The 23,693-nt window shown below is 37.5% G+C and overlaps 3 protein-coding genes across 5 annotated transcripts; 1 reads left to right on the forward strand and 2 right to left on the reverse strand.

The window, feature by feature from the left end:
- Positions 1–464: 464 nt before the first annotated feature.
- Positions 465–10,257, reverse strand: stk25b (serine/threonine kinase 25b). The gene is made up of 11 exons (XM_081375267.1): positions 9,844–10,257; positions 9,204–9,434; positions 8,153–8,209; positions 7,916–8,024; positions 7,635–7,792; positions 7,154–7,339; positions 6,542–6,687; positions 6,259–6,367; positions 5,160–5,231; positions 4,866–5,002; positions 465–1,011 (listed from the first exon to the last, which is right to left on the reverse strand). The coding sequence occupies exons 1-11, from the start codon at positions 9,871–9,873 to the stop codon at positions 972–974; spliced, it is 1,275 nt and encodes a 424-aa protein (XP_081231393.1). The 5' UTR covers positions 9,874–10,257; the 3' UTR covers positions 465–971.
- A 5,992-nt stretch (positions 10,258–16,249) lies between these two features.
- bokb (BCL2 family apoptosis regulator BOK b) lies at positions 16,250–20,576 on the forward strand. 2 transcript variants are annotated; one of them, XM_081375274.1, is made up of 5 exons: positions 16,250–16,425; positions 16,626–16,885; positions 17,399–17,527; positions 19,047–19,210; positions 19,852–20,576. In XM_081375274.1, the coding sequence occupies exons 2-5, from the start codon at positions 16,651–16,653 to the stop codon at positions 19,969–19,971; spliced, it is 648 nt and encodes a 215-aa protein (XP_081231400.1). In that variant the 5' UTR covers positions 16,250–16,425; positions 16,626–16,650; the 3' UTR covers positions 19,972–20,576. The 2 variants fall into 2 exon arrangements, with proteins under 2 accessions (XP_081231400.1, XP_081231399.1); XM_081375273.1 differs by having other exon boundaries at positions 16,613–16,885; positions 19,852–20,574.
- Positions 20,395–23,007, reverse strand: thap4 (THAP domain containing 4). 2 transcript variants are annotated; one of them, XM_081375276.1, is made up of 5 exons: positions 22,852–23,007; positions 22,438–22,591; positions 22,248–22,357; positions 22,056–22,159; positions 20,395–21,895 (listed from the first exon to the last, which is right to left on the reverse strand). In XM_081375276.1, exons 1-5 carry the CDS (start codon positions 22,874–22,876, stop codon positions 21,779–21,781), a joined length of 510 nt encoding a protein of 169 aa, XP_081231402.1. In that variant the 5' UTR covers positions 22,877–23,007; the 3' UTR covers positions 20,395–21,778. The 2 variants fall into 2 exon arrangements, with proteins under 2 accessions (XP_081231402.1, XP_081231401.1); XM_081375275.1 differs by having other exon boundaries at positions 20,403–21,895; positions 22,438–22,606.
- Between the last annotated feature and the right edge of the window lie 686 nt (positions 23,008–23,693).

Raw genomic sequence — 23,693 nt, forward strand, 5'->3', positions numbered from 1 at the left:
TAAACAGTTTTTGGGGTTTACTTTTTTGGGGGTTGTTCAGATATCAATTTGCTGGTGATTTTAGCAGGAAGGTCATAAAGGACTTGTCAAAATGGTGGCCTAATTATAAAACAGTAACTCTCGATGGCCACTAGAGGTCGTGAAACAAATCATTGTACCAATGAAGTTTTTCTAAGTAATATCGTTCTTTCCGCATCAAATTAGGTTATGTAATATTGAAAGTGTAAATGTGAGAGAGGCCTGACCTATTTACAGTACATGGATTAATGGGCTCGAGCTCAGATGAGGACAGTATCGTGATACGGATTGAGAAACAGAACACAGATGCTACAAGATCCAGAACCATTGGAATATAATTTGAGCGCATGTAAAAACAGGACATTTGAGCATTTCTTAAAAATAAAGGATATCTGAGCATAACTAAAATAAAATCTTTGAGCAGTTTCATGCTCAACAGTTTGATAACAGGAACTATTTAATAGTAATGTTGTTGTGTTATGCTTGCTTTTTGCACAATGCTAACATTAATATTCCACAACCATACATAGTTTTGTATAAGTTTTGGTTATAGATAAATATAAGACCTTAGACTCCCCTACATGTATTCATAAATATAACTGTAAATGCCCCATGTCACCTGAGAACCTTACTTTATGATGCACATTGTATCATTTTCATTAAATATTTAAAGAGGTCTTGACAAATGTGTAATTACCACAATTCACACCAATTACCACACAAACACATTGTTTCCATAAACACTTTATAATAGGATTTTGATCTAACAGGTAAACACAGTTCGCTCCATGACATGGCTTTTTCTCTTAAATACTTTCCATTCTATAAAGAAAACTGTAAAAATATTTAATCATAACTAATTAAAAGTTCTCTGGGAGTAAGAGAGGGTGGAGGATGGGCAGTTGTATTGTGGTCCTGATGAAGGAGGGAGGAGCAGCAGCGGAGGCGGGGCTTCACCGTGATGATGGTTTGGTGTTGCCATTCAGAGCAAACCTGATACAAAAGAAGAGGAGTTTTTTTACAGCAGAATATGACATTTATTACAAAAATTAACCATGTGTCCTTGTAAACCCTGGGTAAAAGGAATCCTGGGTTATCTTGCATCACGTCTCACACTGCTTCTAATTTACCCGGGGTTAACAATTACTCCTGGGTATTCATGGACTTTTCAGACTAGAATGTAATAATGAAACGGTCTCCTCTTTACTCCAATTGTCACTTTCAGTCACTATTTGACATTTCCCCCTCAAACACTGAGACAGTTTCTGTGACTGTCCAAAGCATGTGAATATGAAGCACGTGATTGGTTGTTGGTTGCTAAGCACCTAGTCGGAACCAGACATGTTCACAAGTCTTTGAGTCCAATTCAAGTCTCAAGTCTATTTTTAGCAATAGTTTTCCTAGTTTTTGTTAGTGATGGGATGGTTGATACGGGGGCCCCGATGCTCTGACGCAGTTTTCAAAGCACTATTGTATCACACACTCTACCGATGCTTGTATCGAAATGACAATACCACGTGATTGATGACGTTTTGAAGCTTTCGAACGTCATGTAGTATCAGAAAGTCGGGAGAGCTGGTTTGAAAAAAATTGCTGTATCGTGACCCCACCTGATGCATAAAAGGGAAATGATTATCCCGTCACTTCGAGGGACGTCAGACACACTAACAGCTGTGTGTGTGTACACTTATTTGGGATTCGGTAGAATAGTTTTGAGTCAAATGTAACCTTAACACCAGACAGAATCTGAATGCACGTCACACCTCTATTGCATTTAATCATGTTTTATAGCTGGGGTCTACAGAACATAAGGGTTAAACCGCTCACTCAAAATATTTTTTCAACTATTCAAGTCAAATATTAATTATACTTGTATATTTTATATCAAATGATCAATATGTGAATCCGTTGACCAGGCTACACATGACATGAGTTGTGGTCTCATTAGCACAAATTAATTTAGAACTGAATTGATCCCAGATTGATTCCACTCTTGTATGTCACGGACTTCCGAAGCTTTGTTTGGTCATGTGCTTTTTCAAACCGTATATCCTCTGCTCCGCAATGATTTGTTAGACATGGCGGCGAAAACAAGTCCAACCACCAGATGTAGCTAATGCGCACTGTGTTAAAAGCTTTAAGTTTCGAATTTGATGAAAGCTTCAAACGCCTCAGTTTCCCAGCACTTTTTTGTAAGTACCAGTGTTTTGAACTATCAAAACTGATTTCTACTTCAAAAATGTCTAATAAAGCACACAAAGTATCACTTCAATAAATCATTTAATTTTTATTCACAATCAAAAACTATTACTTTCAAACCATATAACATTTTACCATTTGGAAAGCAGGGCCAGTCACCTCGGGAGAAAAAAGTGCTGTATATTTTGAGTTGCCGTAGTTTGCTGTAGTTCTCAAGCAGTGATGGGTAATGTAGTTTTCCAGTGTGCACCGGCGGTAACAAAACCCATGTATAAACAAGTGCTACAGCAAACAACACAAAGAACAACATTCCCGTCTGTGTGTTGTTTGTGATAAGGCGATATAATAATGCACCCTGACTCAACAAACTGATGTGGAAACGAGTTGGACAGGGTCATAAAATGTGAATGAAAGTGTCTGTCCAGTCCATATGAAAGTTAACTTGATAAATCTGGATATTATATGCATATATGGTAGTAAATAATTGGGGAAAAAGCATGAAAATGGACAGTAAGCAAGCCCCTTGACAGATGTGCAACACCGCAGCTCCCCTTCGGATTAATTGCTTTTCAAATTAAATGACACGAACACGCAGATTATCACAAGTTAAAGGCAGGGTAGGTAGGATTTTTCTAAAAAAAAAAAAAACATTCCAAATTTGTTTAAACTGTCCTTATTTACCAATACATTATTAAAATGTAAGTACTCTGAAAAAGAGAGTATAAAAATCGATTGTCTGTAGACCTCTCACGACTGTTGTAAACACAGCTCATTATTTCCATTCACTCCACCCCCTCCCTTCTGAGCTCCTTCCAAAGCCACGCCCCCAAAACACATGAACGCGCGACACCAAACACTCAGGCTCAGCTGGAAGACGCATTTATTTACCTGAGACGAGTGGAGAGGAAGGAGCGCAGTGCATGGGAGTGACATCATGTCCGAATCACATGTAATAAAATACCTAACTTTATCACTATGAATGTAAACAAATAAGATTTCTTTTAGTACTCACTATCAAGCTAGCATATCGATACTGGTAAAGTAAAAAATATAGCCTACTTTGTTTGATTCGGTAACAAGCTATATTTATAAGGCAAAGCTAAAAACAGGTTGCATTGATACACGTTTTTCCATTACCATCAGTTACACTGTGATGAAGGTGAATTTCGTGTAAGATTCATAACATTTATGGTGTTTTGCATGTAAGAGTTTCCATGATGAAAACATTGTTGACTCTGATGAGGACTAACGTTACACTCCGGTGACAAGTACCGCATCGTCGGTTTGAGGACAGGTCCGGGGTCGAGGGCGAAGCAGAGGAGGTCGTTCAAGAGTGCGGGCAACCAGGGTCCGAGGAAGTAGTTTTTGCCTTGTTTGTCTCCGCTGACTGCATATGCAGGTGCTTTGAATTTTGAATGCTCTTTCTCTGCCATAATTTTACTCTTCGTAGGTTCCGCGTCTCTCTTGCACTCCTCAAATCAAACGGGTGCGCGCGCATATGGGCAGATCTAGCAACAGGGGTGGTAGCCATGGTTGCGAGAGTGAGTGACAGTCGCCCAAACCAATAAATTGTTTCGTCCCGAATGGAAATAATGAGCTGTGTTTATTGCAGATTAAAAGGTCTACAGTCACTCGATTTTTATACTCTCTTTTTCAGAGCACTTACATTTTAATTATGTATTGGTATATAAAGACAGTTTAAACAAATTTGAAAAAAAGTTTTTTATAAAAATCCTACCTACCCTACCTTTAAGACTTGGAAATATTGTTACTGTTTGTTGTTCATTTATATAACAGCTCTTTTCCAATGGGTGATGAATATGGGTGCCTTCAGATGCGTCACACGCGTATATAATAACGCTGGCTTGGTGTGTTTGCTGCAGCACATATTGACAGGAAATTAATGAATTAAGAATGAATATTAAAATGTTGTGTTTCATGCTGTCATATGGGGTAGTAACGAGAACGTAATCGGGAATTCTGTACCAGAATGACTTGTTTTTCACGAGTCTCTGTCTTCAACTCCAAGTCAAGTCTAGAGTCACTTCACTCGAGTCACAATCCAAGTCAAGTCAACTTAAATGAAATTTCTGTCATTATTTACTCACCCTCATGACGTTCCAAACCTGTAAGACCTTTGTTCATCTTCAGAACACAAATATATGTATTTATATTTTTGATGAAATCCAAGAGCTGTCTTTACTACCTTTCTCGGCCTTGAAAGTGGTAGTGGCGTTGTTGTCTATAGGGAGGTCGGACAGCTCTCGGACTTCATCTTAATTTGTGTTCTGAAGATGAACAAAGGTCTTACAGGTTTGGAACGTCATGAGGGTGAGTAAATAATGACAGAAATTTAATTATTGGGTGAACTAACCCTTTAAGTCCCTAGTCGCAGTCTTGGGTTTCTATCTCTGGTCGTAACATTCTAAACTTCGGCACCACAATGCAGGCTTAACACTGCAAAGCAAGGTTTCATAACACCGGTGCTAAACCTGCTTCTCAATTACAAGTGTGAAACTTTCCTTTATGTGGGGTTAAAAGTAGTGTTTAGAACGATGATAACCCAGGGTTAAGAGCAGTGTGAAAAGCCCTAAATAGTGGCATATATTCTATACCACTGTTCTTTTTCTTCGCACAGATCTGCTCACCTGCACACTCTCTCCATCATATGTGTGACCAGGAGGTCAGAGATGCCAGGGCAGGACTCTTCTGCCAGGTTGAAGGCATTCTCCAGCTCCTCTATGGCACCCATTCCTCCTCCACATGCCCTTCTCTTCTCCTTCAGCTGGAGAACAGATTGACTTACATTTAACTCTATAAAATATAGAGCTTATCAGTGTTTATTACTTTACTGCGGCATTATCTGCTGCCACCGTGATAAAAAGCATAAAGCTTGCAGAGAGAACTCCAGTCAGGATGAGTTTGATATTGTGCATTATTACCTCTCTGAAGATGGGAGAGACCAGCGCCGACAAACATTGTGACTTGGGCTGCCTCTTTACCGTCTCAGCCGCCTATAAAACAAATTCAAACCATAAGATTATCTTTCATGTAAGGATGTCAAAAGTACTGGTGCTTCAGTACAAGGTTAATGCTGAAAATAAAATGGTGTAAAACAGGTACACTGAAGTGTTATTTCAGTATTATTGATATACTATTATAGTTTTTGTTCATATTTTTTATTTGTAATATTTTTTCTGGTTTCATTTCAACTTTAGTGTACGGTTTAGTAATTTAGTTGTTTTTGTCAATATTTAATTTTTTTAATATGTTTAGTTTTTATAAAATAAAAGCTACAACAGCTCTTGTCCTTTTACCTTACACAGACATGCACTGAAAATTTCAAAAACCTTGAAAAAAAAAAAGAGCCTTTTACATTCAAAAAGCCTTTTACATTCAAACCAGAGTCAGACAAATATGGAGAGACTCAAGAAGAAGTGACAACATGTAGACAACATTTCTGAATGGTTAGTTGATGAATTTATGCAGCTTATGTGTATCTTCTAGTCATTGATTAGCATATTCTGTCATGATAATCTATAAGTCACATTCCCGGGGGTGGGGTTTATGTAAATTCTCGGGTTCATGATGTCACTAACCCGGGAGGAATGTCGTGTAGTCCCTACCAGCCGTAGCTGGAACATGTCATCAAATGTAAGACCCCACAAAATTATGATTTAGAATTCTGCAATTCCATATATAGACTTTTTGTGACCTTATATTTGCAGAAACCCGGAAGAAAAACACTACCTAGTCTTCATTTATTTGAATAATTACATGAAACATTTGAAGCAATGCTGCATCTTTGAAAAATGAAACATATCAATGTTTTTGTTTCATTTATTATTATTTAATTTGAACTTTTTTTTACTTTTGCTGTGATATCAAAATTTGTATCATGAATAGTGAAATTTCACAACTAAAATGTTGGTATTATGAACTTTCTTCCTTTAAAAAAAAGAAAAAAAATAAGATCTACAATGACAGGCCAACCCAAACTGATGCATTTCTAAACCAAATATGAAATGTTGGAATCCTCACCTCCGAGTCTGTGTTTGTGTAGCCCTTCTGGAGCTTGTTCATGGAGCTGGGTCGGACTGTGGGGAACGTCCATATGGGACACTGGTCTCTGTCATCACTATCGCCATCCCTGTTCAAGTACGAGGAGAAACAGAGGCTATAACTCATGAAGATCAATTCACCAGAGATCTAATTAAAAGGACAGGGCTCAAGTAATAAGAAATGAATAATACATTAAGATGAATTAGAGGGCCGTTATTGATTGTAGAGTATGTGGATTATGATGGACAGATGGATGACGTACATGTCAGAATCATCAGAGCTCGACTCGTCTCCGTGGCCTTCAGACTTCCAGCGGCGGTATCGGTCGATCAGCTCCGTCAGATAGGAGGTTTTCTTGGTGTAGCGTGTGATGAATTTGTGCTTCAGTAACTCCTTGGCGGTGGGACGCTGCACATAACCAGAATAGTGATGCCTTGCTCAGGATGCTCAATGTTTTTACCGCCTCATGTCAAAAATCGTGAGATGTCTGTCTACAGTTAGAGCTTGGTCATTTATTTTAACAAGTTGTGTGCTATATTCCAGCTACATTACCAATCAAAAGTAATAATTCCAGGGGGGGGTTAAGTCTCTAATGCTCACAAATGCTGTATATTTATTTGATGAAATATTGTTAAAAAATATTTATATTGAAAAAAAGAAAGAGCTGTTTTCTATTTTCATATATTTTAAAATGCAATTTATTCCTGTGATGCAAAGCTGAATTTTCAGCATCATTACTCCAGTCTTCAGTGTCACATGATCCTTCAGAGACATTTCTTCACTGTTGAAAACTGTTTTTTGCTGCTTAACACTTTTGTGGAAACAGTGATAGACTAAAAGTTTGGGTAAAAGAAATGAATACAAAAATACTCACAAAGCGAGGGTCTTTATTGAGGCACGCCTCCACAAACTCTTTGAAGGGTTTGCTGTAGGAGCCCTCCAGCGTCGGGGGAGTGTTCTTGGGAATGAGAAACAGCACTCGCATCGGATGCAGGTCGGAGTTTGGAGGTTCGCCCTTCGCTAGTTCAATAGCTGTAATTCCCAAGGACCAAATATCTGCCTGCAGCCAAAAAAGCAAACCAAATAGTCTTCACTGATCTCAACTAGATATTATACAATTATGTATATGATTAGCTGCTACTACGCTAAAATGTAAACTCTGTTAGTGACTGGTTTCCATGCCTACCACTTAAAAAAGAAAGAAAGCTGAATGCTTGGGAACAGTTTTACCACTCCAGCCTTTCTGCCAGAGTGCTGAACGTGTGTTTTCACAGCTCTGCAGACACATTTGGACATTAATATTCATGTTGTTCTTTTGCACGCTGAGAAACGACCATTTATCTGGATCTCCGCACCTTAAAATCATATGCAGACTGTTTGATGACCTCTGGAGCCATCCAGAAAGGAGTTCCCACAAAAGTGTTTCTCTTGATCTGGGTGTCTGTGAGCTGTCCCGCCACCCCGAAGTCTGCCAGCTTCACATCCCCCTGCTCAGACAGCAGCACGTTGGCAGCTGCCACAAGACACAACATGAATCATCAGCACAGAGTTCAGATTTCACACAAAGCAAATGATTAAATCTGAAGCCATCCCTAGCCGGCCTGATTCGAGTAGGCAGACGTGCATGTTATCACACCTTTGATATCACGGTGAATCTTCCTTTCCGAATGCAAGTATTCCAGTCCCTTCAAAATCTCCCTCAGTATAGTGGCGATGTACGTCTCCTCTAGCGGTCCTGGTTTCAACTGAGACGTGTGGAGGAAAGCAGAAGACAAATTATATTTCTAAGTCGAAAGCTGAAGGCTCTTATGATCACATGAATATACGCATGAAAACGTTCCCATAACTGAAGAGCCACTGTTGTTCTACTTACAAGATCTAAAGCAGAGCCGCCTCCTAAATACTCCATGATGATCCACAGCTTAGTTCCCTATAGATAAGGGCAAAAACAACGAGCACAATTTCTTAAAGTGTCACATGACATTTGTTGTATTTAGTGTTCATATTTCAATAGGACTCCAGTAGGTATGTGGCTTAAAATAAAGGTTCTTTATTGGCATATAGATGGTTCTGTGAAGAACCTTTAACATCCATGGAACAATTTTCATTGCACAACAGCAGAAAATGAGATTCAGAGTGAGAAAATATGGTTCTTTAACGTTTAACTCTTGAGTAAAGTGTTTTTGGGGTACCCAAAATTGTTGTGAAAACATTTTAAGATTGAAGGTGCAGAAGAATTTGTCGGAAATCATGACAGATATGGTATTTTGCATCTATGTCAACATAAAGCAGATTTATAATAAATAAATAAACAGTGACATTACTTACTAAAAGTGAGTTTGAAAAGGGCTCAATGTTTGCAGATGTAGTTATTACACCATTGAGCAGCAAGGAGCATATTTTAGCTTTTGACAGCCATTCAAATTGATATTGGAGATTTTTTCAAGCAACACTGAATCCCAAATATTTCAGGATATTTTAGCAGATTGTGTGTCAGCAAATCAGCATTGTCTTGACGTCATTAGTAACATGACATTTCACTTAAGGTGATGGCTAAAAACAACCTGGCAGCAGAAAAGAGTATCCAGTAGTAAATATAACACATTTAAAAATTGCCCATACTAGACAAGTGCAATTGAGATGAATGGGGAATGCTAACAGATATCTCTATCCAGGTATTACACAGATCTCCTTGCAGTTTGTAGAAACCTAGCAATTTGGCCATTGGTTAACATAACTTTACATCCTTTGTAAAAAGGTATAATTTTTTTCTTTGGAATAATGCATTAATAAATCATGTCAACATGCATTAAGAAAGTGATTTCATGTTGATATTAAAAGATGCTGTAATGACATACAAAAAAAAAACTCTTACTATTGTTTGTCTGTACACGCCTGAGATCCCAAACAATGGGAGAGTGTACCTTCAGATATGAGCCATAGTATTTGGTGACATAGGGGCTGTCACACTGGCTGAGCACCGTGATCTCCTGCTGAATGTCCTCGATCTCATCTTCCGCCTCCTCCAGGTCGATGATCTTGATGGCCACCACCTCTTTAGTGCGATTGTTGATGCCCTTGTAGACCTCACCAAAAGACCCCTTCCCAATGCGCTCTTGCTTTGTGAAATACTCCTCCGGGTCAAGCCGGGAATTCTGTGTGAGAGAGGCAGTAGAGTTGTGATATGAGATTCAATGAAAGGTGTAGAAGAAAATCAGTGAGCATTTACTATGGACCCTTGTAGACTACATTACATCCTTTAGGATGCTCTACTATGAGCAACATATGAACCACTTACATATATATAATAATATTTACAACTAAATTTAAGATATTACATGGAATGTAACAAAAAAACAACAACAAAAAACAGACGTTTCTTTCAAAGGATCTGCATTAAAATAGTTACCCAGACACAATATAACGTCAAGACTGCCCTCAATTTAGTCAATTACTCTAAATCGAGACATGTCATGACAGGCTCACTAAACATCACTGTGGTTTTACTGATTATGAGATTAATCGTCCTGATGATGAACAGACTCGGCTGGGCAAAGGATTTACCTGGTTCTGCATGTCGCGGAGGTGCGCCATCCTAACAGCAGGTCGGTGTGGATGAGAGCAGATGTAGCCCTTTCTGCCAAAGGAGGGGTGCTGTAAAACTCTTCCAAGGCTTTGCTGTTCCTCCTCCGATCCCCTGCTTAGCTAGCTAGCTTTTACATAGAAAAACACCTCTTCATGTCCTGTTCGTCTACCGTGTTTTCGGCCTCCAATCCCCTGATGGCGGACCCCGCAGCCTGGCGAGAATGACAGTTAGGTGTCGTGTGACTCCATGTATGAAAGTATCTGCGTACGAGAAAAACGCTTTCCGCTTGTAATTGTTTTGTCTTGATCAACGCACGTTCCGGCGACTCTTCATTTATTGCTTGCGGGAGAACAAAATAATTGGAGCCACAGCGCATGCGCGGCTTCTGATTCAAGGAACGGGGAATTGTGGGAGTTGTAGTTATACTGGCAGCAGGGAAAGAATTTAAAGTTCCCCTATTACGGATTTTTGAAATGACCTTTCATGTAGTGTGTAACATAGCTCTAAGTGAATGAAAACTTCCTGCAAAGTTTTAAATCTGAAAGAGCACCGTATATAAAGTTATTGTCTTTAAAAAGTAAGAGTCCACTCTGAGTCAATTAAATGAATCGTTTTTCAAACGAGTCATAAGCCGTTTCTTTGTGACGTCAAGGCGAAACATTAGCATATTGCCCGCCCGAGAAGACGCTGTACAATGTGAGCTAAAGCCATTTTTTTTTTCACTGCCAAAGGACAAGCATGTGAAGAATCAGTGTTAAAATTCATCTTTACCATGATATCACAGCAGTTTAATCCTAAACTTTTGCTGTGTTCCCTTTATTTTACTGACGACTGCTTCTCAAATCTCGGAGTTCAATGCAGGATTCGCAAACCGCTTGCTCTTGAAAGATGGTGTTCAAAATACTTAGTTTTTTTTAGTTTTATATTGTGTTGGTCTCCTGCTAACTGGCTAACTCACGTTATCACTGTCTTACTGAAATACTTATGCTAATCAGTTTGTAGGCCACTACTACCTAAAATTGTGTCAATTAATGCAGATTGTCTTGTCGTTCTCACTACTTTGGGGAAAGATTAAGCATGGAGCAAGATTTGTTTTACCAACATTTGTTATCAGTCATTCATGCTAGAGCTCGGCTAATGCACTGTTATTGATAGTTTCCACGTTCACCGCAATACATTTAAAAAATACTCGGTAAATAAATAAGTACAAATAAAAATAATTGGTTTGTTGATGGACATGCACTTGGTGTTAGTGCATTACATGCATTGTTAATGCTGATGGTGAGGAATTACAGTTGCAACATCTCATAATGCACCTCAAACTTAGAAGTGTATCACTGAGAAACATCCTGCTCGAGTCGTCCTCGATGGAGGTTCGGGTTGAATAACTAGTTCTTCCAGTATTTCATCATCATTGTACTCACGCTAGGATTTATATGGCAAAATCGACGTCATTTACAGGGTAGAAAGCCGTTCTGACGTTGTTTTGGCAAAGGGCGTTTTTGTTTTCGACACACGCGCTGTACGCGGTAAACCAATCAGAACAGACTGAGCCATCTGGCCAATCAGAGCAGAGTAGCTCACGGAAAGGAGGGATTTAGAGAGATTGATTCATCTGACGAGTTGTTTGAAAATCATTGAAAATGTGGTGATGTGCAAACGTATATTTTGAGAAAATGAAACAGTTTTTGACCTTTGATGCATGTAAACCTGTTGTAGGAGACTCCAAAACAACATTAGCAAACTTTAAAATAGTATAATAGGGGCACTTTAACAAACATGAAAACAAAAAATTTCAGAGCTCAAAACTTCCTCTCAGCAAGACAACAAACAATTAAGCATTTATGTACAACAAGCTGCAAAAATTATTTAGAATGAAATGCCTAATTTTGCAGATAGTAATCACGGTGTAAGGACAAAATCAGGATTGATGCTATAATTTCTAAACAAGAGAAGAACTAATGATAAGAGTAAAATAAGGGAAAAATGGTCAAACCTTGTGGCTGCATGTCGCCCTCGCTGCTCTGCATCCTTCAGAAGGATCCCAGCGTAAAAGTCAGCATGAAACAGAAGTTGCAATTATTCTTTCCTTCCGTGTGAAGTATATCTGAGTGAAATGGCTTCTCAAACAAGAAAACAATTTTATGACAGGACTTTGGTTTCGTCCATTTAGAATTGATTGGTTGTGGTTTGCTATTGGTCGACGTGAGTGACAGGTTGTCCCGCCCTCGCGCCAGTAAACACATCATCAGAGAAGAGAAGAGATGCCGCTGCAAGAGGAAGGGGAAGTTATTTTGATTAAAGATTATGAGGGCATATTCATTTTTTTAAAAGAATGATGTTCATGTATAAATTTATTATAAATGAATGCAATTTTCCACAAAAAAAAACAAGAATTGTCCATTTTGATGTCATGATGACTTTAAAGTCAGCATGAAATGGAGGTTGTGATAGCCTTTTCTTCCCTGTTGTGATATAAATCTGAGGGAAACGGCTTTTCAAACAAGAAAAAATGTAGGGCGGGACTTGATTTTATCCATCGGGAACATAAACAACATCTGCAAATTTACGACGCTCAAAGTTCAAAGCAAAGGGAGCTTTTATTTTACAGAAAACCTTTTTAAGGACTACAACAAACGGTTGGTGGGGGCTATAATGAACTTATTTAAGGGTTAGTGACATCACTAACCCTAAAATTTTCATAAACCCTGCCCCCGGGAACACAATTTATAGATTGTCATGACGGAATATGCTAATCAATGACTAGAAGATAGTTAACTCCACATCAGCTATAAATTCATCAACTAACCATTCAGAAATGTCCTGTTGCATTATACATGTTGTCACTTCTTGAGTTTTTCTATCTTTGTCCGACTCCGGTTTGAACATAAAAGCAAAAAGTTTTTGAAATTTTTAGTGCGTGTCTGTATGAGGTAATCGGAGCTGTTAACGCAAGCAATCTGTGCCAGGAGAAGCAGCTCATTTGCATTTAAAGGGACACACAAAAACAGTGCATTTTTGCTATGGTTTCTGCTCACCCTCAAAAAGTGACAATTTTAACATGCTATTAAAATTAGTTGTGGGGTATTTTGAGCTAAAACTTCACATACACACCCTGGTGACTTCAGACACTTATTTTACATCTTGTGAAAATGGCATTATAGGACTCCTTTAACAGTATAATGTGATTGCATAAAAAATGTATGTTCGACAAATACAGTACAAACAGGCTATGCACAGTACTTGGTGCATGAGCAGGATAAACCAAATAGTCTATGAATTATAGTTTGCATTAATTTAATATCAAATGTACTGTATATCTGTCAAAACAAGCAGTTTTGCTACCCACTGAATCCACACAAAAAGTACTTTTTTGATCAGTCAGATTACATTTTTTTAGATGTAGTATGGCTTGCAGTGAATGAGCCAAATGAATAAAACATAATGGATGCAATGAATTAAAGAGACATCTCTGTAAACTTGAAAAAATGTAGGGCGGGACTTGATTTTGTCCATCGGGAACTGATTGGATTGTTGGTTGTGGTTTGCTATTGCTGTGATCTCAGGAGTGACACTTTGTACCGCCCTCGAGCCAATAAACATGAATTTTAAAACAATGATGAAGTGCAGGGATTAATCATTTAGAATACTGCAATATTCCATAAAAAAAGCAGAGGTGGACAGTAACAAAGTACATTTACTTGAATACTGTATATCTTGTGAAAAGGGCATTATATCACCACTTTAAGTACACTTGTTGAGTACTTTACTTGAGTATTTGTTCTGGAAACTTTTAACTTAAACTTCACTACATTTGAAAGACAAATATCATACTTTTTACTCCACTACATTTCTGTCAAGGTCCTTGAGTAGAAAGTAGTAATGTCAGTCAGGGTGTAAGGACCACCCATTGGCCCAACGACGGAATCCAACAGCCTGGCGAAGGTTTAAAGCGTGTATGTCTTTTCAGCGATCCAGTGAAGTTCACTTAATTTATTGGAACTTAGTTTTAGTATTACTTTAGCTCTATGCGTAATCTGACTCCAATTTCAAATGATAATCAATTTTAGATCGTATTTCTGATTAGAAAATACTCATAAATATTGATTATGAATTAATTTAGATCTTTGATTATTCTGATTATCCCATACTTTCAATTATTCGTTCAATATGGACCTAGTGTCGCTTTGAGACGTCACGTCGCGACTGCGCGCTCACGATCACAAACTAGCCAGTCCTGAAATAGTCAGAGGGTGCAGTACAAGTATTTTACCCTATGCAGCCGCTCACTGCAGACCCATAGGTGTAATCTTTTATAATAGTTGCAGCGTACAACATGCTAAGTCAGGAGATAGTCAGAAATCAGAAGGTCATCTAAGATGTGCTCCATGCTCCATTCATAGTGCCTTCAGTTTGATCTATCCTGGACAAAGATTTGCGGAAACACCAGACTGCACATTAATCTACTGGAAATAATGATTTCAGAAGAATGCAGAATAAATCAAGGTTAACATTTATTTGTCAGGTAAAAATCATGCCAATTACAGAAGTAAATTATTAAAAGCCAATTCAAAAATACATGACATCATTTACTCAAAGATGACTCTAAAAGTAAGTAATGTTTTCCTGACAAAGACACAGTAATGTGTCAGAGCCTTCCAACAGGAAAGCACTGAAACATCACTATGGGGGATGATCCTGGTAAAGAGTCCCAAAGTGTATTATATTCCCTCGCCTTAAATACCAGATCAGAACAGAAGGGGGGTTAAGCAAATGTTGTTTAGAGTTGTTTGGGCCAATCCATGTACCCCAGGGGGGTAGCACCTGGTTTCTGGAGATATCCTAAAGAGATATCAGCCAGAGAGAAGAACAGGATTTCCCTAAGTTCTCAATCTTTTTCATTAAACCAATGACTGCAATGAAATTAAGACCATTTTACCAATCGCACTGTGCCCTTTAAAATGACACCAAACATGAAAAGGAAAAACAACATATTCTCAAGATGCACCATATGTGTTAAATAGACATTCCTTGAGGAGGGAGAGGGGGGATGAGTTGAAGTCAAACAAGGGGACAATGAGATAAGTTTGGGCAGGACAAGGTTCTGTGCTCTGCCTTTGTTATCTATAGTTTTGTTTTAACAGGAAAATCAGTTCTTACAAGGGGATGATTTTTTTCATCTCTAACACGTGATTTAATTTTTGCAGGTGACAGACAGACCAGCCCGGTCTCACCCCAAAACGTCACATACTGACGCGTCTTGACCAAACGGCAATATACGACGAAAAGGGTACCCCTAAAACGTCCATATGAGACGAAGACATAAGCGCACCAGCAGCGCCTCTTAGCTGTACCCTAACGCATACCTAAACCTACCCATAACCCGAATAGTCACATACGGACGTTTTAGGGGTACCCTTTTCGTCGTATATTGCCGTTTGGTCAAGACGCGTCAGTATGTGACGTTTGGGGGTGAGACTGACAGACAGCCTAGTAATCACTCTTGTAGGGTCACGTGTCGTGAAGTTCAGTGATTTTTCATAATTTTCTTTGAACACAAATCAACTGGTGGCAAAATGGATGAAGACAGATCCTTGGCGCAATGCGTGCATCCATGGCAAATAAGTCTTTCTGTTTTGCTGTTTGTTTTAAGCAGTATTGCTGTTGCTTTTGTCTTAATAGATAAGGCTTAAAGGGGTGGTTGATTATGATTTCACTTTTTTATCTAGTTAGCGTGTAATGTTGCTGTTTGAACATAAACTGAATCCACGCAACAAGTAGCCTATACTTTTATCAGTGAGATTACATTATTTTAGTTATAGTATGGCATGCAGTGAATAAGCCAACTATGAATAAAACATGATGAAATTAATGAAATGAAGGTGACTTGCAATTTAACTCTGATACATTTTAAACTGTCTTCTGGGATTACCACTGTCACCATTATGTGAAATATGACTCAGATAAAGATATGCACATCCACACTGAGGTCTATTCACGAGTCATAGGACTTTAAACTGTTGTGTTGGTTTGTAGTGAGAGGATTAGCTCGCTAAACATAGACAGATAATAACTTAGCCTACATGGTCACCACTATAGAGCAAAGCATGAATGAACTTCCCACTGATCCTTAGGAAAGAATCATGAAATGAGCATTATTATATGGGAAGCCTTCACGCCTGGGTCTGTTTGATAAAAGTCTCCTCTTTTAATATGAGTGTGATTTTTACGTTATTAATAATAATGTTGCATGCTCTTTTTGTATTCATTTGATACCTAGGATATGAATGAGTTGATATTATTTGATATAGTAGTTCTATGGACTAAAAGCATTGTGAGCCGTGCCAGGATCCCATTTATATTTGGACTAAGCCGTTCATTAGTGGTTACCTAAGCGTTCCAGGTAGAGAGAAAAATCGCTTCCAAGTGTCCGATCCAGGGCACAAGCAAACAGCAACCTCGGACAGAACGATGGAAATGTAACTGAAAGTGCATTTCAACATTGTAGGTTGTCGTGCGAAACATGGAAAAGACACTGAAGATGAGAAAGGATCAAATCGGTAAGCGGAGCGTTAGTTGGTCGATTGATCAATTTGTTAGCGAGGGAATTTAGTTTGGGCTGTTCATTTGTTTTTCCTGATTGGTTCTTGACGTTTCGGCGAACCTGTTTCATATTTAATTTGTCTAAACTTTCGTCGTAAAAATGCGCTTCGTATTGTTAGTGGAGTCTGTGGGGTGTTTATGTAGGCTACCTGTCCAGTGAACACAGCTCGTGCCTAACAAACATGCGGGACATGAGCGTGTTCGAGCGATCCACCGTGACCGTGTTCGCCGCGGAGAGGAAGGTGTTTGATCGGATTCACACGGAAAAAGAGCTCGTCTCTCAGTCCAAGGAACTTTGTATAGACTTCATTCACTCCAGAATCATGAGGGAAGGATTCAGCTGGTCAAAAGTTGAGCCAGATCTGCCCGAGCCACACGGTGCTCTTATAGATGTATCTGTGGTGCTTCTAAAACTGGGTAAGAGAAACAGGAGTGAGTGTGAATTGATGCTCGTAACAGGTGTAATGCTATTTCAGTATTTATCATCTGACATAACATCAATATGTGAAAATCAAAAGTCTTTCTTTCTTTCTTTCTTTCTTTCTTTCTTTCTTTCTTTCTTTCTTTCTTTCTTTCTTTCTTTCTTTCTTTCTTTCTTTCTTTCTTTCTTTCTTTCTTTCTTTCTTTCTTTCTTTCTTTCTTTCTTTCTTTCTTTCTTTCTTTCTTTCTTTCTTTCTTTCTTTCTTTCTTTCTTTCTTTCTTTCTTTCTTTCTTTCTTTCTTTCTTTCTTTCTTTCTTTCTTGTTTATCTCTATTTTATTTGGGGTCTGGATTAATTTGTCTTTAATGTTGTAATTTTATACTGTGATTTATAACAAGAGTTTATCAAGGCTGCACTGTAAAAAATGATATGATCAGTAAATTATGACAACACCTGTCCCTCTCATTGTGCATATTTAAGACATTTGACAGGTTTTGCTTTGTTTTACAGGTGATGAACTGGAGTGTATGCGCCCATATGTGTATCGTAATATCGCAAAGCAGCTGAACATCAGTGTAGCAGTCGAGGCTGTGGTTTCAGATGCGTTTCTCTCTGTAGCAACAGAGATCCTAGCCATGGGTAAGTGAGCTTGAAGACATTTTAACAGGTGTTTCATAGGCAGTGTTTGTGGGCATGACCTTGCTGGCCCTGCATTTTTGTTTTTTCAAATAAATGAAATGAAAATATGAAATGTTGTCCATCCAGAATTGTGCCGAGAAACATGTCATCAGAGAAGAGAAGTCGTTTCAAGTTGAAGGGGAAGTTATTTTGATTAAAGTTTACGAGGGCATGTGAAAAAAAAAAAAAATGTCATGAGTAGGCTAAATCATTTATAATAAATACTGCAACGTTCCATAAAAACTCTTTTGATTTCATGGTGACTTTAAAGTATTTTATTATTTTTATTTTTGTTATTATTATTTATACTATTACTATTATTATATTCTGTTCATAATTGAGGCTGTTTTGGGACCAAAAAAAAACTGCACATGAGGGCATCTTTCCTATAAATGGTGGGAATTTGGAGATGGTTGGATTTGTTCCAAATGTAAATGAAGCAATGTTAGCCTAAGCAGAGTTTAAGCTTAAAAAAAAACAGTTCAGGGCATTAATTTCATTATGTTTGTTTTTATTAAATTACAGTAAAATTGTCTTTACTGGAAGAGCGATTGACTTTAACCTATTATTTCAGTAGTGTATTTTGAGTGGGCCACTTTGATCATCAACATCTCTTGTGGTTTAATGACAAGTTCTTCAGTGGTCTTTTTTCGGAACATGGAAAAACCCCTAAAAAGGACATACCCACATTCTTCTCTCTGTACATATTTGGTCACATATTTTATCTTGGTTCTGTTTCTTCTTGATGTGCATGGTGGTTGTGATTGAGCCCAAAACCATGGCAACATCATTCTACTCTGCCTGACAATCTTCTCACAACCTATCTTCTATAGTAAGGTATAGATCTGTGAGTATCTTAAATGAACGCTGAAGATGAAGGAACGTAAACAATTGACTCTTGGCTCATCTTTAGTGAAGCACGACAGTGTGTTAATGCTGAGACTTAATGGTTTTAGCCTTCCTGTTACATCATCAGCACAGCAGAGCTGCGCCTCTATGTAGTCGAGTAGATTTTCAAGGAAACGAATCTAAACTGTTAGATGCTGTCTTAGATCTGGCCCTGTTTTATACTTAAAATGTGTTTCATGGTGGAAAGTCTGTGTTGAATTGGAGGTTGCCATTCCTAAAATAACTACAACTTGCTTTAAGGTATATAGTTAAGGTATATATAAACTATTTATTAATTTAAATGTCCTCTGAAGACACTCTTGACTGAAAGAGCATAAATAAATATTTATATTTTGTGGAGAAAAAATGGTTTGATTTCTTTCATTGACATTTAATTTGCATTAGATATGAGCAAATCTAGGATTTGCTGATTCTTTACTGAATTCTCATTATAAACTGTTTTTAAAATTATTTAGGAATTTCATTTCTAAAACGTTAGTATGATTAATGCGAAAGCAAGAGAGAGTTTGAGGTGCTCATAGCTCGGTAGCCGTCTGGTTCTTCTTCTCACAGAATTGCTTTTACTTTCAAGGGATCACATGGGGCAAAGTGGTGGCCATCTACGCTGTAGCTGCTGGGCTGGCGGTGGACTGTGTGCGACAGGGCCATCCAGACATGGTGCACACCATTGTGGACAGTCTAGGAGAATTTGCACGTAGGAGCATGGTCCCATGGCTCAAAAAGAGGGGAGGATGGGTAAGTGTTCATTCTCTGTACTGCCTTCTGCATAAACCAAGATTGATCCTGACCTCTAGAGGCCATATGAGGAAATCAAGTATTGCTACCTAAATGTTAAAAGTGCATCTAATTATTTTCTTTGTGCTACTGCAATTTCATACTTGCATTGAGCATAGCATACTACATTCTACTGTTCAAAAGTTTGGGGTCAGTAACCCTAATTTAAAATTTATTCAGCAAGAATAATGTTACAAAAGATTTCTGTTTTAAATAAACGCTGTTCTATTCATCAAAGATTCCTGAAATACATGTATCATGGTTTCCACAAAAATATTAAACGGCACAACTGTTTTCAACATTGATAATAATAAGAAATGTTTCTTGAGCAGCAAATCAGCATATTAGAATGATTTCTGAAGGATCATGTGACACTGAAGACTGGATAAATGATGCTGAAAATTCAGCTTTACCATCACAGGAATAAATTACATTCTAAAATTTGATAAAATAGAAAATATATTTTATATTTTAATAATGGTATTGTTTTACTGTATTTTTTTCTTTAAAAAACATTAAAACAATCTTACTGACCCTAAACTTTTGAATGGTATGTGATAGCGTGTCAAATGAAAATGTTTTCTTTTCATCTTTCATTCCAGGGGGACATTTCAAAATGTGTGGTGAACATAGACTCTAGAGCTCATGCCCACTGGTTATCAACAGCTCTGTTAACATGGAGGGAATTCATAAAGACCATGTACATCTACCTGACGAAGTAACCTTGTGCAGGAAGTCATCCTGTTGACCGAGAACTGAATCTTTCCATCCCAGAACTATTTGAATGGACCATTGTACTGTTTGTGAAGCCCTGGGGAGCAAACGGCCCCTCACAAAGGTTATAGCACGTCACCCAGGTTTAACTGCACCTTAATCATCTTTTACTTTTTATTATTTCTTTAAAATACTTTTCCTTAAAATATTAAACATAGAGTGAAAGAAATACTATGAGCTGATATTGTGTAGAGGGGATGTTACTGCTATATTCATTGGTGGAGCTACATAATATCTGTCTTCCTTAATTTAAAATGACCCTGAAATAAGGTGTGCAGGTAAAGGAGCTCCTTTCGTGCTGAAGATGCATTGCATGGGTTCATTCTACTGAGATTTTCTACTCAATAACTGTGGCATGAGTGAAACTTTTTAAATGTTTGACAATGTTCAGATTTTTTTTTTATTTGTACAAAACTGCTTAAGATGATGTTTGGAGTGACACTTTGCACTTTCGGTTTATACAGTTTGTGTGGTGTGTGTGTGTGTGTGTGTGTAACACTGTTGTCACCAGCTGTATACATCTTTAAATAAAGATTTTAATGTTGGCACTGAGAGAGAAATTCAAAGTTTTTACACACAGGTGGTTACAGAAGTCATGAAAAGCCTGGAAATTATTTTGTGCCCAGGAACCACTAAAGTCACAAAATAGTATTTTAATTTCACTTGATTGGTGAAATCGGATTGGTTTTGTTTTTGAAAGAATTCTCTTATGCTCACAAAGGCTGCATTTATTTGATCAAAAATATAGTAAAACAGTTATATTACTATTCAAATATAAAATAACTCTTTTCTATTGTATTAAAATTGTAAATGTAATTTATTCCTGTGTTAGCAAAGCTGAATTTTCAGCATCATTACTCCAGTTTTCAGTCACATGATCATTCAGAGACATTGTAATATGCTGTTTTACTGCTCAAGAAACAATTATTATTATTATCAATGATGAAAACAGTTGTGTACCTTAATATTTTTGTGGAAACTGTGATAGTTTTTTTTTTTAGGATTCTTTCATGAAAATAAAGTTCAACGGAACAGCATTTATTTGAATTAGACATATTTTGTAATGTTATAAATGTCTTAACTGTCACTTTTGATTAAATAAATGCATCCCTGCTGAATGATAGTATTACATTCATTCAAAAATGTACAACCCTAAACATTTGAACGATATTACAGAGTGGATGTTTTTATTGACCTTATCATCGTGAGTGCAATCTCTATTAACTGATTTCTTTAAATTATTGTTCACGATTAGTAGAAATGCCATGACAATTCATCAAAAGGTAAAGAGCTTTATTGAGTCTTTAAGTGAATTAATGCATCCCCCTGAATTACCATTAAACATATCAAAGAAGACATTTAGTGTTAAGTTTTACTGGAGAGAAAATGTATGTGATGTGACATATTTTGATTATTATTCAATTTGTGAAATAGACGTGAAAACGAACAGCATTTTCTTCAGAGACTTTGCCATGACCTACCTCTAAACAATTTAAATTTGTAAAGAATTTTTTAGACTTTAATGTGGTTGCTTTACATTATACCCCTTTATTTATTGTAACAATATTTGCAAAGCTTTTTTTGTCGGTAAGACAGGTCAGATCACATCTATAACTTTAGATAACATTCTTAGTCACAAATATATTGCCATCAACTGCAGGTTGCTATATATAAGCCATCAATATTTTAGGTCAAATGAGTACATTACTTCCAAGTGCTTTTCAGAAATACATCTTCCTCCCATGTGACAGATAGTTAATCAGTCCTGCGGTAAGTGATGTGCAAATGCTGCGTCAGAGGCTGTCCTTCCAGTGCCATAGAGACGGTCTGTTCCAGCCTTCCATCCGGCTTCAACTGGATGTGCCTGGAGATCTGATCAAAAATCAAAATTCTTAATCAAACATTTGTTTTAATAGGTACACTAGTTCAGCACAATTCATGCCACATTTTCTGTATAAAAATATTGCTACAGTAGAGTTTAGTGTTTCATTGATCTAACAAGGCACAAGTCAATCAGTTTGATTTATGAGACCTGTTGAACATGAGGCTGCTTGGCAAAAGATGTTCTAGCCAGGGCAGCACTGTGTAGAGTCAGCTGCTGTCCAGTGAGTTCCCCCTCCTCAATTTCCACAAGACCTGAAAGAGGTATTGATACACATTTAAAAAAAAAAGAAAAGATATGCCGTAATATAGATGAACCTAAACGTTTTTATGAATCAAACACCTGAGTTCTGGGCAATGATGAAAGCCACCCTGTTGGTGCCCGGCTGAAGCCTGATGAATCCACACTCCCTGTGAAGAGGCCTTTTGCTCTCAGCATGGAATGCATTAAACCTGAAGAAAAAGTTCACAACTTGCTGACTGTCTGCACTGCATTCTGAGTTGCAATACCTCTGGTTTATTTTGTTACTTACATGAAATTGACCACGGGCTGTCCTACGTGTGAGAAATGAAGAGTCTCTGTGTAACGAAAAGGTGCGATGGAGGGGAAGGAGCCCTCTCCTGGCTCATCGGACTGCCAGGTTCCCAGGAGCCAGTCCAGCGGCAGCACTGCGGGGTTCAGCTCCGCTGCGGAAACACAGGCTGCGGGTTAAATCAGATCGATGAGCGCTTATCCGTAAATTGCATGTAAATTATGTTCACGGACACGGTCACATTCTGATGCACCTGCAGTTTATTTAATGCTTGATTCATTTTAATTATAACAAATTTGACGTTTGATCTACAAACGACCGCTCGGAAATAATAAGCCATTAGAAATAAGCCATTAGAAATAAGACAAAAATCAGGTGTCTATTAATTTAAATGTAATCGTCATGTTGTCCTACCAGAGTGATTGAATGGGCATGACATTCCGCTTGAATAATTTCAAATAACTTTAAATTTTAACTGTATAATTGACACTAAATGTATTACTCGCTGCGGCTGCTGAACTACTATATCTGTTTGCCATCACAGTGCGTATCTACTTCCTGATTAGATACTAAGAACTCTGGGAGATGTAGTTATTATTAGGCGTTCTGATGATGACGCGGAATCAAGCTGAAGAAGACTGGAGAAAACATTTCCTCCACTACGCAATTCATACAGCACAGTAAAAATGTATGTATATTTACATATTATATTGGTAATACAATTTGATTCAGGCTCGTCTGCAAATAGCTGAAATTGTAAAAAAATAATGAATGAATTAATGAATGAAAAGACTAAAAACCAATAAATAGAGCTGTCAAGCTAAAACGTAAAAATATACATAACGAAATTAAAAACATTTTATTTACTTTAATTTGTACTTTAATTTTAAAATAATTGTAATTTACTATTACTTTTCTTTTTACTTTTAAAACACGGGGTTGGTGATGACAGCCCTAAAAGGCTTCTTCGTGGAAAAAGAAAAGAAAATATTTAAATAAAATAAAAGAAAGCAAAGCTGTTTATGTGTTGTTTATAGAAGAAACATATCTGTAGCACAAAGCAATGCAGTAATTTTAAAACATATGAGGGTCATTAATATATCAAACTGTGAGAATCCAATATAACAGACACACGATTTAAAACCATTAACCCTTTCATATGTCACTACAGTGGACAACTATTCAAAAATCTTTTTCTTGCATTAGCATGGGTTTTGATGGTTGCACATCAACCTCTAGTGGTGCATCATCCTGAC

The sequence above is a fragment of the Scardinius erythrophthalmus genome, assembly GCF_964197995.2.
Source record: "Scardinius erythrophthalmus genome assembly, chromosome: 9".
Lineage (NCBI taxonomy): Eukaryota > Metazoa > Chordata > Actinopteri > Cypriniformes > Leuciscidae > Scardinius > Scardinius erythrophthalmus.